General features: G+C 60.0%; 4 protein-coding genes across 4 annotated transcripts; 1 reads left to right on the top strand and 3 right to left on the bottom strand.

The window, feature by feature from the left end:
• Positions 1–140: 140 nt before the first annotated feature.
• On the bottom strand, positions 141–1,144 carry MNEG_3550 (citrate synthase; the record flags this gene model as incomplete). The annotated part of the gene is made up of 4 exons (XM_014047977.1): positions 141–152; positions 264–378; positions 582–676; positions 971–1,144. 4 exons carry the CDS (start codon positions 1,142–1,144, stop codon positions 141–143), a joined length of 396 nt encoding a protein of 131 aa, XP_013903431.1.
• Positions 1,145–2,059: 915 nt separating this feature from the next.
• MNEG_3549 (short-chain dehydrogenase/reductase SDR) lies at positions 2,060–6,882 on the bottom strand (the record flags this gene model as incomplete). The annotated part of the gene is made up of 13 exons (XM_014047976.1): positions 2,060–2,122; positions 2,383–2,477; positions 2,791–2,899; positions 3,211–3,256; positions 3,897–3,961; positions 4,220–4,252; positions 4,823–4,891; positions 5,293–5,342; positions 5,613–5,835; positions 6,164–6,214; positions 6,419–6,466; positions 6,644–6,694; positions 6,835–6,882. 13 exons carry the CDS (start codon positions 6,880–6,882, stop codon positions 2,060–2,062), a joined length of 951 nt encoding a protein of 316 aa, XP_013903430.1.
• An 802-nt stretch (positions 6,883–7,684) lies between these two features.
• MNEG_3548 (beta-glucosidase) lies at positions 7,685–12,406 on the bottom strand (the record flags this gene model as incomplete). Its single annotated transcript, XM_014047975.1, has 13 exons — positions 7,685–7,840; positions 8,071–8,134; positions 8,381–8,458; positions 8,715–8,815; positions 9,056–9,175; positions 9,404–9,476; positions 9,696–9,846; positions 10,198–10,445; positions 10,745–10,876; positions 11,186–11,326; positions 11,638–11,753; positions 12,031–12,195; positions 12,332–12,406. The coding sequence occupies 13 exons, from the start codon at positions 12,404–12,406 to the stop codon at positions 7,685–7,687; spliced, it is 1,620 nt and encodes a 539-aa protein (XP_013903429.1).
• Positions 12,407–15,436: 3,030 nt separating this feature from the next.
• On the top strand, positions 15,437–17,861 carry MNEG_3547 (Serine incorporator 3; the record flags this gene model as incomplete). The annotated part of the gene is made up of 6 exons (XM_014047974.1): positions 15,437–15,564; positions 15,951–16,236; positions 16,411–16,821; positions 17,036–17,278; positions 17,499–17,569; positions 17,789–17,861. 6 exons carry the CDS (start codon positions 15,437–15,439, stop codon positions 17,859–17,861), a joined length of 1,212 nt encoding a protein of 403 aa, XP_013903428.1.
• Positions 17,862–18,229: the final 368 nt, after the last annotated feature.

Raw genomic sequence — 18,229 nt, 5'->3', positions numbered from 1 at the left:
CCCGCCGCCACATTTTGACAACCACCTCCCCCTCCCAACCAGTGCACACACACATGCAACCCTCCCCCCCCACACACACAAGAACACACTTCAACCACTCTCACCCCCTCCCCCACACACCATCACACCATCACACCCACTCATCCACACATCTGCAAAACTCACACCCGCACACCCACACACCTGCAAACCCTCAACCCCTCGCCCCCACACATCCACACACCCTCACACCCACGCCCCCATGCCCCCGCACGCCAGCGCACCTCAAAGTAGTTCTGCTCCGCCAGCTGCTCAATGGGGTACCCCCTGTACCGCAGGATGCCCTTGTCGCCGTCGATGTAGGAGATGCGGCTGATCACCGCGGACGTGTTGGTGTAGCTGCGGCCGGTCACAAGGTTGTCAGCGGGGGCCGAGTGTGGGTGCGGCCGGTCAGGGAGAGATTGTGGAAGGCACGAAGGAGCGAAGCTCTGAAGCCCGCTGCAAGCATAAGTCAGAGTTCATGCACAAAGGGTCTGCGAACGGGACCACGCCCATAGTGTGGGCGACCGCGACAGGCGCCGGGGGTGCCGGGCGGGGCTCACCCCGGGTCGTATGTGCGGAGGCCTGCGCCGTCGCCGCCGGCGGTGATCTTCTTCAGTGCGGTAGCGGGAATGGTGCCGCCCTCCGTGATCTCCACCTGTGTATACAGATGAACGCGATTCGGGGGCGGACGGGGGGCGCGGGACGTTGCAAGTTCACGCGTGGGCGCTCACAGCAGGCGGCCTCAAGTGCGCCCATGTGGCGGGCGGGTGCCGAAACCTTTCAAGCTCATCGGCACATGACTAACATGCCGCGCTTTCTGACATCCTGCGATGTTTCCAGGCATAAGACCACCGCTGCGGGGACACATAGCGCCTGCATGGGCAGCTGCGGCAAGCGGCGCCCTTTGCGGCGGGCGGGCGGCGCGCCGCCTTGCGGCACATGTGCTCACCGTGTACTTCTTGCCTGTCCTATTGTCAACCACGGTGAGCGTCCCACGGCCGCCCCCAGGCGCGGGACGGACGGCATCATCGGCCTTTGTGTTTTGCAGCTGCAGCTGCTCGATGTCCGCATAGAGGTGCTTGCTGAGGACTGACAGCCGCGCTTGTGCACTGGTGCTGGCCATGGCCTTCACAGAGATCGACTAGGCGCGAGACCGTGCTTGAAAAAGGCCCGCTCGGCTGAGATAGGGCACGCTCTGTAAAAATGGCGGCTAGACAAGGTGTATGTGTTGTGTGGTACCGTCTACGATCACTATAACACAACACCAGACACGTGGAAAGGCAAACGTCCTAGCCACGTCAGCCACTCAGCACACCGGAAAGAAGTGGGGTGTGCGGCAAGGAGCAGCAGCTCGCAACTTACTACTCATAAGATGATAATGAACCTGGCGCATATATGCGGGTTGACCACTGCCTTGTCACAAGCTCGGGCGGCAAGGTTCAGCCGTCACAATGGTTGCCGTCAACGAGTCACTTTTGCAACACCAGTGCTGAGTGCACAAGCTCTAGCCTGCCGTTTCAAGTATGATATGGATGATTACAAGCTCTGCAGCGGTTGCTGGTATTCTAGTTTTGCTGTCTTGCCATCTTTAAAGTGCTGGTTGAGCTGGCCTGCCCTCTGCTAGCTACTCCATCCGGAGCGCCAGAGTAGCCTTCAAGGACCCTGCTGTCTTACACACCTTCACATCCTCCCTAAGATTTTTCCACATAGGATATACCATCAAAATGCACATCAACACCGCATGACTATGTGCACACCTCCCTCCACTGACGTCCAGGGAGCCTTTGAAATGGGACACCCAGGCCTGCAGCAGGGGCCACGAAAAACTACAGCGCTGGGGCAATGCACGCTTGACGCGCGCACGCACGGCAGCAACACACCTTCAACCTCAATCACCACAGCCTGCTCGTCCCTGCACTGCCACCAGCAAGATTCGTCAGAAATCCGCGGGCTGCGCTGCCGCTCGCCACCGCATGCATGAGCAGCCACCAGGCGCCACCCGCGCCAGGCTGCCATCTTGAACGATGATGCCAGAAGATCACGTGTTGAGGGGAGTGCCGCCGTCAGGGTGCAGGGTCTGACCCGTGTAGAAAGAGGCATCCTAGGTTTGCACACCAACGCATTCAGGACAGCAGGGGGGGGCGAGGTTGGGGGTTGATTTTCGTGCGCAGGTGGGGTCACGCCATCAAAACGGGGTAAGTTGGATAAGGCCACAGGTTTTGGAATTTGCAGTGGGCACTGCCGCAGAACGCGGTTTGACGAGAGGAAGACGCGTGTCTGCATGATTGCACACATACATGCACGCGCAGACACAACACACACATATCACCCACCCAACAACACACGAAAGTGGCTGCACACCTCACTGGCCAGGAACACGTAGGACGGCCCAACCTCCGCAGGCTGCCCCGGGCGCTTCATTGGTGCCTCGTCCTTCCACTCCTCAATCTTCTCCTCTGCATAGCAGCAAGGGGCGGGGGTCTCAGGTCCATCTCAAACATGAGAGTAGTTGAAAAAATGATGAGAGGCGCGCAAATAGGCGCGCACGCATGGGTCCCGTGGCGTGAGGAACAGCGAAGGCCGACAACGTTGCGCCAAGTTGCGCCAACCGCGGATTGTCTGCACAACAGCTCTAGCCATTCCTGATCCCCCCCGCCTGCCCTGGCCTCACCCTTCCCCATCCGTCCCCCCTTGCCCCCACACACCCTCGCCACATGCGAGGCGCTCGCCCCTCGCCCCTCTCCCCCGCACGCCCCAGCAGCTTCTCACTGGGGAAGGTGGCCGGGATGAGCGGCGTCCAGATCGGCCCAGGCGCGACCGCGTTGACGCGGATGCCCCGCTGCACCGCCAGGTTGGCCAGGGAGCGCGTCATAGCCACCTGCACGCAGGATTAAGTTTGGCATGGGGCGGGGCTGCATCAGGACGACGCACGAGCGGCAAGGGTGTGTGGCGCGCGGGAGTGCCAGGCTTCGAATCAAACTCGACACCAGCCCTGGATGGCTTGAGTGATCGCGTGTCAGCCACTAGTGGCCTGCCAATGTGCTTCGAGCGTGCTGTAGGAGTGAATGCCAACGCCCAGCCACACCCATGGCCGCGCCACCAGGCTGCGCCGACCGCGCTGCTCCCCATGCAACTGCGTGGGGTTGCAACCCCCCACCTCCACACCCCTGCTGACCCACAACCCCACACCTCTGCGCCCTTGGTGGCGGAGTAGACCAGCAGCTTGCTCGCACCCCTGTGATGTATAAAGGAGATGGAGATAAGCAGGGTGACACGGCAAATCTCAAAGGGTGAGTCTCAACCCTTGGGTGGCAGCGCCACCTGGAGCCTTAGTGGTTAGCATGTAGTTTGTGGCGCTGTGGGCGACGCTCACAAGTGGGGCGAGGCCGCCCAGTGCCCCTTGGAATGCTGAATGCTGCAGGTACATCTAGATGTACCTGCAGATCTGCAATGCTGCCAGCCCGCTGGCCTCAGGAGGGTTTGCAGAGGCGGCCCCCGGAAACGCGACAACCCATCGCTCATGTCCCAGACGGATCTGCGTGCATTCATAGGCCACCAGCCCCGGCCAGCCCACGCATTGCTTTGCCTGATGATGGCTGCCCGGCGCCGCACGCAGCTGCACATTGCAAAGATGGCGGACACTTACCGCCGGCGGCGCAAGTGGCGCGAACCTGGAGCCTGCACAGACCCCAGTACTGTACAATACACACCAGCACCTCCCTACCTACTCCGGCCCACTTCATTCTGTAAACCAACACGCACCTCATCACACCACCACATGAACCCCTCCCACATCCCGCCCCATCCCAGCCCCCTGTTGCTGCTGCTCTTACACACACACACACACACACACACACACACACACACACACACACCTGTACGCGGTGACACTGGTGGTGTTGATTATGCTGGACCCCGCCTTCATGTGCTTCAGGGCGGCCTTGGGCCGGAGGAGGCAATTGATTGGGTGGTGTATGCAGGTGAGCGGCTTTTGCAGCGGGCGTCAAAATTGGCAAAGCTGCCGGTATGCAGCGTCTTGCTGCTGCAACACTGCACAAATGCGCCGCCAGTTTTTCCATGAGCATTCACCCTTGCCATCCAGAGCAATCATGACAGCAATGCGTGCAAAGCAGCGGGTTGTAAGGGGCAAGGCCTGGTACGCCCTGCCGCGGCCGCCTGCAGCCATGGCGCGCCTCACCTGCGCCATCCAGAAGTATCCGCACACGTTGGTCTGATGGGCGGCACGCGCGTGAAAGGGTTTTTGTGGGGTGCCGGTGTGTGTGTGTGTGTGTGTGTGTGTGTGTGTGTGTGTGTGTGTGTGTGTGTGTGAGATGGAGCCAGTGAACTGGGGCACAGAGATTAGGACACGAGCAAAAGGCAGCGGCTCCACAAACGTATTGAGCGTGCGTCTGGTCACCACACATATGAGTGCCTGAGCTGCAGAGGAGGGTCCCCAAACTTCCGTTGGGTATCTTTATTTGACGAGTGAACCTTCTCGCACGCTGCTGCCGGAAGTGCTAAGGCCCTTGGCTAAGCGAGGTGCACACTGGTGCCACAACCCCAAACCCGATGCACAGTACAGCAACTTCACGCGACAGCAGACCCCGCCCAGACTTGCGTGATAACGCTCCTCTCCCCCAGTCAACGCCCAACCTGACCCGCGCCGACGTCAGGTTGTGCATTGGCTGGGGGCAACCCCTCATGGTCACAAGCAACTTCTGTGCACATCTGGACGAATTGGACCACTTTTTATACAAAAAAGCGTTGGCCCTCTACCACAGAAAAGGTACACCCGACTCACCCTGAACGAGTTGGTGAGCACCTCCTCGGTCACCTCGCTGATGTCAGCATGGTAGTGCTGCTGGCTCGCCTGTTGTTTGCACACGCATGTGTGTGCAACAGTCAAAGGCCAGTGTGAGAGGCCAAGAGGCGGGCTACGCCAGAGCAAGCAAGGATGCGTTGCGCTGTGGGGTGCTCACGCAGCAAGAGTGCTCGCAGAAGGATTTTGCAGACGCAAGCAAGCGGCGCGTGTCCGTTGGGCCATGTTGCGCGTGCAACGGGAGCGCCGGCTACGGCCCGCATCAACGGCCAGAGAATGATGGAGTCGATCCTGGCTGCTGGGCCCGGCCTGGCTGCTGGGCCCGGCGAGCCAAATAATGGAGCGTGCACGCTGGGCTCTGGCCAGGGTTCACCGTCCAAGATGCCGCTGCAATCGATCCCCCCAAGCATATTGGCATACTGTACAAACTATCATCCTTGTTGACCCCTCACGTTGTTGACCAGGATGTCAAGTTTCCCGAGGTCAGACACCACCTTGCTCACTGCCTCATGGCAGAACTGATGGGGGGGTCATGCGAGGGTGTGCATGTGAGATGGGGCCGGCGAGGACAGGCACATGCTTTTGTATGGCGCCGGCCAACACCATTTGGAAGCACGGCGATCAAGCAGCATGGGGGTGCGTTGACCCCTACCATGCACAGCCAACCACACTGCATCGACCCTCCGCTCAAACAGAGGCCAACAGGTGCATTGCGCGGTTCAATTCTGCCCTGCCATCGACCCATTTGACCGGCAAGCCAAAGCGCACGCACCCGCAGCCAAAGCCCCCGCGATGACACCCGCCAATGGCCCCAGCCCATCGCCCAGCTGCCCCCGCGACGCGCGCCTCACGTCGTGAGAGCCGACATCGCCGGACAGCAGCAGGCACTTGCGGCCCTCCTTCTGCACCAGGGCCTCCGTCTCGGCCGCGTCCTTGTCCTCCTCGGGCAGGTACAGGATCGCCACATCAGCGCCCTCGCGGGCAAAGTGGACGGCCTGAAGGGTGGAGGTGGGGGTGGAGATTGGGAAGTGGGACTGGCGGTTGAAGAGGGGGGTGGCGTGGCGACAAATATCAAGGACAGGCGTATCAAGCATGTGTGGTCAGCAGAAGCCAGGCAGGCGTGAACTGCTTGGGATGTGGAAAGGTGGGATGCAGAGGCAGCAAATGACCGTGCGTGTGATAGCTGGGACCAAATCGCCTTAAGTCTGGCTGGAGTGAGGCAGGGCAGGCAGCCGCTGGTGAGACGCGGTTGGCAACAGTTCGGGGTGTGCATTTTGTACCAAAACACTGTGATTGAGGACTGCGACTCCAGTGCGGCCTCACCACGGAGCGGCCGATGCCGGAGTCCCCTCCAGTAATGAGGGCCACCTTGTCCTGGTTGTTGCATGATGAGTTGCACATGGTTGATGCAACGGGTGAGGCAGGACACGTGGTTTGTGATGCTGCAACACATCCCCAGCCCAGTCTGAAAATTTGGTGCTGGGGCGAGGGCGAGGCACGGCTGGTGGGCAGCAGGCAGCCTATACAGGTCGTGTTGCTGATGACATGTGCGGCAGTCGGGTGCGATCTGCATCCAACCTTGAGCTTGCCGCTGCCCTTGTACGTGTCGCGGATGAAAACAGGCTTCTGCGTTCGCGGGGTTTAGCGGGCCCGTACACGTGTATTGGCAGCAAGCACGGCTGATGCGCAAGGGTTGCGGCCTGCTGTGACGTCGCTGAGCGGGCGGCGACGGCGCGGGTAGATCTCGCAGCGCACGATCCCGGGCGAAGAGCCCACAAACCAGGTGCCATCGCTAGTTCTCACAGTGTCCATCTTCCACTCCAGCCCGGGCTGCACTTGGTGCTCGCCAGAGATCTGCGTGCGCACCGCGCGAATGCGACGAGCAGGCGCTGAGAGGTGATGCCTTTGCCGTCGGCGCGGACACGCAACGCAAGCGCCCGCTTCCGCACCCTGTTCTATGTGTCAAGATTTTCGCTGGTACATTTCTTAATCACCTGCTCGTGCATTTTCTCCGGCCAGGCGCCCTTCGCGGTCGTCGCCATGTTTACGCGGGTCTGTCAAGCCGTAGGTAGTTGGTTCAGAGAATTGATGAAGGTGATACCAAGACCGAAATGGGATCTTGGTGTTCTGGCTTGCAGCAAGCAACCGGTGTGCTGGGTGACATCACCGAGAGTCACTTTTGCACTGACACATCACTCATGCCGTGACCCCGGCACACAATCAAAATTGCACGCGGTACCAAGCCCTGGTACTTGACAGCACGAAGTTTTATGACACCGCTTCAATTGTATACGCAAGCAGCTGCTGCATTGCCGAAGAAACACAATTCACTTGCGCGCAAGCAGTGTCACCCGTGCCCTGAGTAGCCGGGGCGGTACGAGAGTGATTGGTTACACTAGCCAGCTGCGACAAGAGCGGGCAGGCGCGCACATGGCGCTCCTGACGTCGCTCGCCGCTGCCTCCGGGCGCACTCCTTGGTCAGGAGATGTGGATGTGGCCCCACACATGATGCGGCGTGCCGTCATGGGCATGATGGTTGCTTTTCGGGCGGCTCGGGCAGTTTTTGTGGGCGCTGCACTACATGGGGAAGTCACAAGTCGCAATCAATGCCCATTCGGGTCAAGTGGCAACGCAGATGGCAGCGAACAAAGCTGCTGTGTCGCTAATGTGTGTGAATCGATACTGCTGATGCACGGTTTTCAACTACGAGAAGGCCCGTCTGGCACGCATGCCCATGTGCTTGCGCGCCAACCAGCGCACCCTGGGCCGTGCCTCAGGATCCCCGCGCCACCCGCGGGCGGCTCTTGTCTGTGGGGCGCTCTCGGTCGCTGATTCATCTCCAGATCAGGCCTTGCTGCTCTTCCGCGCCTTGCGCTCCTTGGAGGCGTGGCGGTTCTTGTAGAGGCCCTTGTAGTAGGAGGACTCAAACAGGGCCGACTCGGACCAGAAGTACTTTGACATCCAGTAGGCGCTGGCCTTGGGGACGCGCTCCAGGCCGTTCTGTGGTTGTTGACGGCGTGGCAGCGGGCTCGTTGCGTGGTGTTCGTAGCGAGGGTTTGTGTGTGTGTGTGTGTGGGGGGGGGGGCGGGGGTACGTTGACTACTTGAAGGCGACCTTGACCGCAGCGTCGCAGACTGCGATGTCGATTTTTACTGCAAGAATGTCCACGGCGGGGTCGATTATGGCCCAGGGCCAGCAAGCAAAGCAGGATGAGCAAACAAGGCCCTCACCTTGAGATCGACGTAGATCATGCCAAAGCGCTCGGTGTAGGCCTGGCGCCACTCAAAGTTGTCCCTGAGGACGATGAGCACGGCGAGGTTGATGGGGATGGGGGTGTCAGGACACAAGCAAGAGAAAGTCCTCCAAACTTGAGAGGCGGTTGTAGGCACTGGCGGTCAGTATGCATCTGCACCAACAAGCAAGTCTTTCCCCAAAAGCAAGCAGCCCTGACAGGCACCAAAACACGTGTGTGTGAGCCACACACTCAACACTGGCCACATCCGCAAGAATTGCGCAGGACGGCATCCCTCAAAGCCTCACCAGAGGGACCAGGCCCAGTAGGTGGAGAACTTGATGTTGTCCTCGGTGATGGCCAGGCACAGGTTGTCAAGGTAGGTCCTGTGGGTGGATATGGTTGAATATCCACAATTTATCAAAGGCACAAGTGCTTGGAATAAAAAGTGACAGCAGCAGCACACCCGCTGACACCATGAGGGCACAGAGCGCCAGGTAGCGAGCCAGGTGCGGACACATCAACGTGGCCAGGGCGGTTGGAGCGCCACCGGCGTGCGAAATCCGCCCAGCTCATTTCATATCAGCTCTGCAGGACATATAACAAAGCAGAGACCCATGATTCCACCCTGGGCGTGCTCACGAGTAGTAGCGCAGGCGGTAGTTGTCCTGGAGCACCGCCGGCGGGCGCAGCGACGCCTCCCCGGGGCCGCTCACGCCGTTCTCGCTGATCGTGAACTCTACCTGTCCAGGGCAAGCCAACGGAAACGGTTTCGCGGAGGGACGGCGTGTTGGACAAAATACAGATAAACAACGTGCAGTATATGCGAGGCGCTAGCAGCATCTGCTCAAGCATGGGGACAAGCGCCTTGGGAAGCATTCAGGCTGCAAAACATGTCCTGGAGCCAGGGTCCGGGCCAGGCTCTACGGTTGAGGATTCAGGTCAGTGGCGCCAAGCCCTCGCAATCCTGAACAACCACCCACCTTGCGGCCGTCGACGCTGTAGCGGCTGTCCAGCCAGACCAGCGTCTTGCGCAGGCCGTCAGGGGTGCGGAACAGCCACGAGCTGGCGGAGGGCTCGCCCACCCACTGGCCCTTCTCGTTCTGGCAGATCAGCAATCAGGAGCGCCAGCAGTCGTTTGTATTGGGGCCACGATGAGGCCGACGCAGACGAGTGCGCATATATCTGACCACGGCACAATCTGGCCAGGGCACATCTTGTACCAAGGCATTTTTGTGATCAGGGAAGGACCGGGCTGACGTTGAAGGAATCATCGCAGACCAGATTATATTATCTGCAGATCAAATTGAGTGGTGTCTCAGACTACACACCTTCATGGTGACCTCGTAGGGGAACTCAGAGTTGGGGTCGGCGGGAGCCTTGATGAAGTAGCCGTTGTAGAAGCTGCACAAGGGGAATGGCGTCATCGTCAGAGGCAATCAGGGTTGCGCAAGGACCTTGGAGGTTGCTTGCATGTTGCAATGCCAGAGACAACGTCTGGCGCGCGAGGCGTGTGCTGCACCTGGCGGTGCAGTGCCAAACAAAAGGTGTTGGAAAGTGAGCAGGATACGAGGTTGTAGACCGAGCACGGGCAAAGCCCAGCTCGCCCCTGTATTAACCCACTTGCAGGCAAAGTAGTCCTGCGAGCCCTTGAGCAAGACGCTCTCCTCGGGCGTGAACTTGGGCAGCTTGTCGCCCATGAACTTGTGCATGGAGGTGGGGTAGTCGCCAAAGTAGACGGGGTCGGCCATCCAGCCGTACTGGAACTCCATCCCTGGGGTGGCATGTCACGTTGTGCGTGTACACGGGTCACGTTCGGGTGTGTGTGCATGTTGTTTTGTTATGTGTGTGCATGTGTGTGTGTGTGTGTGTGTGTGTGTGTGTGTGCACACGCGCATGCAAGCCTGTGCATTTGTGTGTGCAAGCGAGTCAGCAGCATGGCGTTATCGGGTGGGACACCACATGCTTCATGCCACAGTGCCCTTTCCGCAATGCTGCTAGCACAGGCATCAGAGCCTTCAGCTCATGCAACGTCATGCCATGCCCACAGCCCCACTGCAAAATCGCCAACCCCCCCTGCCGCCTGCTGGCCCAAAACGCAACCTGCCCCTCAGCGTGTACTCACAGTACTGCGCCGCCTGCTTGTCGGCAGCGCTGTCCGTAAGGGGATAGCCGTACTTCCCATCCAGAGCCATCGAGATCTTCCCGTCCTGGGCGCCCATGTACTTCTCGCGGTACAGCTTCACGGTCTTGGCGTGGGCCAGCAGGAGGTTGTGGCCGCACTTGTACTGGCCGGCGGCGCCGCCCTTGATGCCGGGGGCGAACACGCCCTGGCCGTACCCAAGGTCGCAGATCGACATGGGCTCGTTGAAGCTGTTCAGGTCGTCGTCGTATGAGAGGGTTTGGGTTGAGGGGGGAAGGGGGTGTGAGGGAAATGTCGAAGCATGTTTTGTGCTTGAGGATGGCGGCGACGGCCCCGGCCGCGTGCTAGCCGTCCGAGCCTGCCTGGTGGCTCCTCGATACGCGCCAGCCAAGGCGCCCCAGCGCTCTGCTGCATTTTCTTTTCCTGCAGCATCCTGCGTGCCGTGGCCGTGGCGTCCCAAAGCTGCCTGGAGCCGAAACCCCTACAAGCAAGGCATCAGTGACAAGGCAACAGTTGCAAAGCCTCTCACGTCATCCAGAGCTTGACCAGCGGCCCCAGCTCCCTGAACAGGGTGTCTGCGTAGTACACAAAGGCGTCCTGGAAGGCGGTGCCCTCGGCGTGGAAGCCCTTGATGGTGTCCTGCAGCCCCTGGGGCAGGTCCCTAGGGACAGGGGGTCCGGCATGGATATGCATTCAGAGCAAGCAAGCTCAGGGCAGCTTGACACGCAGCTGTAGGCAACGCCATCTCGCTTGCGCACAGCAGTTCAAATGCTGCCAAGCTCTCCTCCTCCTGCAGCCAGCCAGCCAGTCGCCCCGTCACAGCCCGACAGGCTCCTCATCCACCGCATAATCACCACCCGCCTCTGCTGCTCTGCTCCCGACACACAACCCCCCTCTCGCATGCCACCGCTGTGTGAGGGCGCCCTGACACCCACGCCCCGGGCCCCCGTGTAAAGCGCCGTGTTCCCACCAGTGGAACATGGTGATGGCGGGCACGATGCCGTTCTTCAGCAGCTCAGTGATCAGGGTCCTGTAAAACTCCACGCCCTTGGCGTTGATGGGGGAGCCGGCGGCGCCTGTGGGGACGATGCGGGTCCACGCGATCGACATCCTGGCACAGGGGGTTGGCGGGGATCCGTTCCCAGGTTGGCACAGCGCAATTTTGAATTGGTCAAGGTGCGCGCATGATGCTCGCAAGAGGCGCATGCTGGGCTGCCGCGTCTGTGCATGGGAGCAGGGTGCAAGGCACGGCAGCCAACAGCAACGATTCTTGCATTGTTTGCTGTTCCTGTTCAAACCGACGCAGCACCACACAACCACTGAAGCAGCTGCTTGAACATGCACAGTATGCATTAGCATGCACACACTCCCTTGCTATGCTTGCCCACACCCCAACTGCGCAGCTTGCGCACACACACCAACCTGTATGTCTTCACCCCCAGCTTCTTCATCATCGCCACATCCCCCTGCCAGCGGTGGTAGAAGTCGTTGGCCACATTGCCGTTGGCGTTGTCGACGGTCTCACCACCCTTCTGGCTCTGTTGTGGCGCGCACGGGCGTGTGTGTGCAGGGGCGGAGGGGTGTGCGTGACGGTCGCACAGCATGAGGGTGTGGGTACGCTGTTGGGATGGCAAGAGGGGAATCGACCTGGGGTCATACTGCTGCAGACGGTGATTGCAAGTGACGCTCTCACTGTCACGGCTGGTAATCGCGTCGCTGCAAGCCTGCGGCTGCGATTGACACCGCTTAAGCGACGGCTGCATTCACATGCACAGCCACGCTGCCGCGCCAATGGGTGCCTGCCCGCGTGCTCACAAAAGTATCCCAGATGGAGGGACCCTTGCCGTCTTCGTTCCAAGCACCCTCTATCTGATACGCGCTTGTGGCGCCGCCCCAGACGATTTTCTTGCGCAGCTCTTTTGTGCAGGCCTTGGGGGCTGCTGGCAGGTTTTTGATAGGCGGGTTCTTCGACTTGGGCTCCTGTAAGAGTAGTGGGCATGCACATATATCCGTAAAATAGTAATTAGGTTGCTGATAAGGGCTGTAGGGCGCCAAGTAAGACCGGATCCCGAGCAGGACACTATCGAACCCATTCTGCTGTCAACCGGCAGCGCACCCGTGCCTCTACTGCCGCGGCACAAAGGAGCAGTAGCCCCAAGAATGCCAGCTTAGCCATCATGCTGCCGCGCATCGTCCCCCGGTCAAGGGACGTGGCGATCTGTTTTGTTGTAGTTGTGGCTCGGCCCAAACAGGGTTCACGTTATTGTACACGTGTTGAAGTGACCTTGTTTATACAATCAACTTTCAATAGACTGGCAGAAGCTCGCGCTTGGACCGACGGTGACCGTGAAGCTGCTCTTCACCATGCAGCAAGGCTCAAACAGGAAATCCCGTGTTTAGCAAACAGGCTAGCTGATACCTGGGTGTGGGGTTGGTATCTGCTGTCAACAACATGGTGCATATATCTACATCGGCTGCAGCGCTGAGCCCCTGCATGGCAAGTCCGGAGGGGGCCGGCTGTTGTGGTCGCCTGAGCGCAACGTAGAGCACGCGCACATGCGCCGATGACGGGCCAGCAGGCTGCTGATTTGACGTGGCTGCGTGCGCCTAGGCATACGCACGTCTCTTCAGCAGCGGTGATGTGTAATGCTGATGTGGCAAACCACACGCCGGGACGATGCACAGGGTGCCGGGTAAGATAATTGGGATTTGCAGTGTGGTGCATGATCATGGCTAGAGGCCGTTCCTTTGTCACAAGTAATCCAGTTGCACGTGACTCGTACATGGTCTCTTTCCAGCTCCTGTGACCATCCTGGTGTTGTGGGTCGGGGTGAGCATTGTGCTGGCTTTTTGATGGCGCTCTGCTTGCGACCTCCTCTTTGCCTTTGTTGCGGACCGATTATTCCAGCAAACGCTCGCAGCTTGTGTAAGAGCCATCTGATTTCACCAATCAGGTCAGCTAGCAAGCCGTAAACACTGTGCTGAAGCAAACGCGTTGGCTGCTGGAGCAGCAGCTGCTGTGCAGCTCACCGCTGAGATCGCCTGATCCCAATCACCAGCCGTTGAGCATATGGCAACGACTTCATGTATGAATTCAGCATCCGAACACTGATAATTACGCAACGTCAAGCAGCAACGCCCGGTAATCCTAGACAGACACTGCCAGCGCACGAGGCCGCGCAAAACTCAACACAGGTTTCTTGGGTTTTGGCACTTCAAGCTTTGAAAACGCATACCGGAAGCTGCAGAGGCGGGACCAGTCGCACTGCTGGGTGCACCTTGCCGGCACCAGCGCTGCTGGAGTGCGCCTGAGCCAGCCGAGTGGGACACAGTGCTGGCGCCGCCTGGCAGCAGCAGCCATGGCTCCAACTATAACGGGCCTACCTGACATTGAGTCTGCACAGCAGCCGTTGCTGGAGCCCTCGGGGGAGTCTGGGCGGCCTCGAGACCTCTTCCGGCGCGCAGCGACGCGGGTGGGTGCGATGGGGGCGACGCGGCTGCTGTCGAAGATTGAGCGGCTGGGGGACACAACATGCTAAAGTGGTTGGGTTGCAGCTTCAGGGACACGTGCAGCTGGACCCCGCAGTCGGGCGAAGCCAAAAGCCATGCCTAAAGAAGCGCTGAGGTGTTGGTGTGCGCCGAAACGCAGGTCTATGCTTGGGTGTCGCACACTGCGACCTGCACTCTCATGGGCCTCCTCGTGGCAGTGGCGCTGAAGGTGTGAAATGCAGTCCGAGACATGCGTCGTGGCATGACTTTCCCAGCTGGTGCACAGTCCCGTGCAATAGCGTGGGAGATGCAATGGAAGTTATCGGCCAGGCGATTGTGACGGACACTATGTTTTACGCATGGGTGCTCAAGAGTCACGCAGTTAGCGCTCAAGCACTGACGCTGCCACCCACGGTGCTCTCGCCCTGTGCTTGTAGCTCTTTGGCCCCCCCATCGCGACTGCTGTGGTGGTGGTTTTTGTGCTGGTTCTGATCCTGGTGAGTGCACAAACCCAGCACATGTGCCAACCTGCCTGGTCTGCAATGTCCTTGCCGCTTGCGCGTAGGGAAAATCGCCTTAGCATGGCGCATGCGCATGCGCATAGGTGCATGCATGCAACGCTGCAGCGACTAGCTGGCACCCTCAATGCCCCCCACCGCAGGCCTGGTACGGCTTTGTCCCCCTCAATTGGGGGATGGTGACTCACGCCTTTTTGAAACCCCTCACAAACGAACAAGGGTGCGTACGCGCGTTGTGCCTGGGAAGCGGACATGGCAGCGCCTGGCATGATCAGGCTGTGCTGTGTCGGCTTGGCTGAGCCTAGGCGCGCAGGCGATTGCCTGCCTCCTGCATGACAGCCCCACTGCATGACTTGCGCTGAGGATGAACATGCCTGCTCCAGCCTCACATGAATGCACGCTTGCAAACACACATGTCTCACACTGCAGGCGCGTCTCATTCAGCAACTGCCGCACGTGGATTGTGCGTGTCTACGAATTCGTCTTTGGCTTTGGGCTGAGCTCTGTTGGCGGCTTCTTACTAGGCTTCTGGCTGGGCATCAAGCTGCTGTACCGGTGATGCATGACAGGCCGGGTCATATTGGAGATCGGCTGGGATACCGTACTCTAGGCAGCTGGCGCAGGCTGCAGGCGGCGAGCAGGAGCGCTCGTCACCAGAGCGTGCTAGCGCTGGCTTGCACGCTTTAAAAACTGCTTGGAATATGGTATTTACAAATAATTCACTGCGTGTAACCGCTGAACCAATGTCAACAGCTGCCTCCGGCTTCTGCAACAGCTGGTGACCGCGCACAGTCAGCTCGCGGCCCCGCGTGAGCACAAGCTATGCACCAGTCACGCTGCCGAATCATCTCATGCAATCAGCCATCAGCGTCTTGATCATTGTGCGATCTGGAGAGGGATCGCCAGTCAAAGCGCGCTGGCACCGCCCTAGCTAGCCTGGTGAACGTGCAAGCATCGCATCTGTAAAACCGTGCAATCATTCATACCTGCGGTACAAGTGTATAGCATTGCACGAAGGGAAGCCAGCGGTGCTGCCGCACGGGAGCAGGAGACGCGGCGCATTGACGAGGCCGCAAGCGAGCTGTGCTGTGGTGGTTCCACTGGCAACTCCCCTGCATTCATGATGCGATAAGACCTGGAGGCGTTTGAGAGGCGCATCGAGCAGCATATACTTCCGGGGCGACGGCAGCGTCAGCGCTGCGCACGGCACGGCGATGGGGGCCAGCCAGACTGTGTGCTGTCTAGTGCTGCGTGATGAGCACATCGCGCGGTCGTTTGCGGTGGCCAAGTGGACCTACTGCGCCCTGTTCACAGTCGTCACTGTCATAACATGGGTCCTGAGGTGAGCAGGCGGGCTCAGCTCGCACGCAGTGACGCCACAGCCGGCCGCGTCCAAGTCTGGCCCGTCCCTGCTGCGCGTGCTGCGTCCGCACCGTGTGGCCAGGCCCTTGCTGGTAGCAGCTGCGAATTGTTGATGATCTGATGTAGCGACATGGCATTCTTGCAACTCCGGCCCCACCGATTTTGCGGAAGCAGCAGGGCGTCTATACGGCCACAGACTGCCGTTTGTTGCGGTGCAGCATGTTGGGCACCCACCCCACACACCACGCTCGCAAGCAGCACGCCCGCACAAAGCGTACAGACACACAGACCGCGAGGCGCTGAAATCCACCTGGATCTCTCACCTACACCTTGGTCGGGCGTCACGTCTGCCGCTGCCATCTGCAGGGACTACAGCGATGACTGGTTTTTGAAACACAGCACGATATTTGCCTACTGCCAGCTCCCCGGCTATGAAGCCCTTTGCAGCGGCAAGCAGGTCGCAGTGCGCATCAGCTTTGCCAACTTCTCATTCTTCTTCACACACGCGCTGGTGCTGTTCTGGTGCACCTGGGAGCGCGACTTCAGGGCGGGAATTCACACAGGGCTGTGGTTCTGGAAGATCCTGGCTTGGGGCGGCGCGATCGCCGGGTTCTTTTTTGTGCCAGCCAACGCAATCACGGTGTACGCACAGGTGAGCGACTCAGGCTCTTTGCGAGGGCTGGGTGCAAGTGGCACTGTGCTGCCTCTGAAGCGCAAAGAGCGGGTGCGTTGCTACACGCTGGTGTGCCGCGGGCTGACCAGCATCCCGTCACCAGCCCCCCCGACCAAGATCCCCCACGCCCGCCCGCCTGCCGCCGCTCGCAAGGTCGCGCGCTACGGCGCGGGCCTGTTCCTCGTGTTCGTCATGATCGAGATGGTGTCGTGGGTCTACGACGTCAACGAGTGGTTGCTGCGCAGGGACAGCAAGCCGGCCTGGGCGGCGCTGGTCCTCGGCGCCGCGGTCTCGATCCTCGGGGGCCTCGCGCTGATAGGCGCAGCCTACTACTTTTATGCGGCCACCCCCGCCTGCCACCTCAACCTGTTCTTCATCACATGGTCCATCGTGGTGGGGTTCGCGCTCGTGGGCGTGCTGTTCGTCCCGAACAGGCTGGAGGTGGCGGGGCTGATGACGAGCGGCGCCGTGTTTGCGTACTGCTCGTACCTCCTCTACAGCGCCCTGGGGCGCGTGCCGGGCGACGCGTGCGTGCGGGTGGCGGTCAGCGACCAGTGGGTGCAGGTGAGGACGGCGCCGAGGCGGGTGTCAGCCGGTGTTTCGCACGGGTGTATGTGCGTGAATGGGAGCGTGGCAGCACGGCGTGGGTAATCGCCCAAGAAGGGGTTCGCCCTCATCTGCGCCATCAGCAATTAGGGTGGCGCCAGACACCTGCACCCCTTGCACTTATCTTCTTCTAACATGTATTTCCACGCCTGACATTCACATTCAATGTCAGATCGTGGGCTTCTTCCTGGGAATATTTGCGGTCTGCTACAGCACAATGTCGCTGGGGACGAGCTCAATCTTCGGCGGCAAGCAAAGCGGCGACAGCAGCGAAGCAGGCGGCGGCGGTGACACCAGCGGCGGCGGCGGGGACTTGGCGAACGACAGCGGTCCCTTGCCATACCGGCCGGACGCGTTCCATCTAATGTTCGCGTTGGCTTCCATGTACATGGCCATGTTGTTCACAAATTGGCAGGTGCGTTACTGGGTTGGGTTTTGCAGTCCTCTCCGGAGGGAGCGTTGGAGCGTGTGCAGAACAAAAGCAAGGTGTATAGCCTCCCCTAGCTGGGGAGGGCGTGTGGATGCAGACGGCGTGTGCGGCCACTGCGAATGACGAAGCGGCGGTCTGATTCAGTGCATGCCTGAGGCTGTTGCTGCCGCCGCGCCGCCCTGTGTGCCGCTTTGCCGTGCTGCAGGTGTCGTCCAGCACTGCCAAATTTGAGCTGGGCACGGGGTGGACCAGCACCTGGGTGACCATGGGCTCAAAGTGAGTCACAGCCCGGGACGAATCCTCCTCGACATGGGGAATCGTGGAACGCTGGCGCGTCAGCGCCCGGCGCGGCCTGTCACTGCCTCGCATCAACCTCTACCCACTCCTGATTCCACGTCCCCAATCATGAATCCTTGGGGCTTGAGTTGCGCCAGATGGGGCGAGCAGTCATCGTTGATTTGCCTTAACGCGCTCCTACGCAACCCGCGTGTCCAGGTGGTTCTGCGAAGCGCTGTACCTCTGGACGGTGGTGGCGCCTGCTATCCTGCGCAACCGGGACTTCAGCTGACGCTTCCTTCAGGCTGCGTGGCGATCAACACTGCGTCATCTCATCTTGGTTCAACTGTTTGCACCAACGGGTGTAACACAGCCCTTGGGCGTTTGGGAGGCCAGTTGGTGTGCTGCAGTGCAGTGGTCCTGTCGTTCATGCAGAGCTGAGCCAAGCTGACCAGGAACACGTCCCGGTCAAGAATTCAAGGCGCCCTCTGCACAGCGCACCAAGTGCATGTGAGAATGTCGCAAGCGATACGCTATGATAAGGATGGCACCGAAACCCGCCATCAGGGTGCTATGATGACGAGCGCACGCCACTGTCTCCCACTGTCGCAACTTGCATGACGCAGCGATGCAGCACAAAGCAGCCCCCGAACTTGAATC

This window comes from Monoraphidium neglectum (genome assembly GCF_000611645.1).
Source record: "Monoraphidium neglectum strain SAG 48.87 unplaced genomic scaffold scaffold00450, whole genome shotgun sequence".
Lineage (NCBI taxonomy): Eukaryota > Viridiplantae > Chlorophyta > Chlorophyceae > Sphaeropleales > Selenastraceae > Monoraphidium > Monoraphidium neglectum.
Note: the sequence above shows the minus strand (reverse complement) of the source record. Positions and strands in the feature narration are given on the sequence as shown.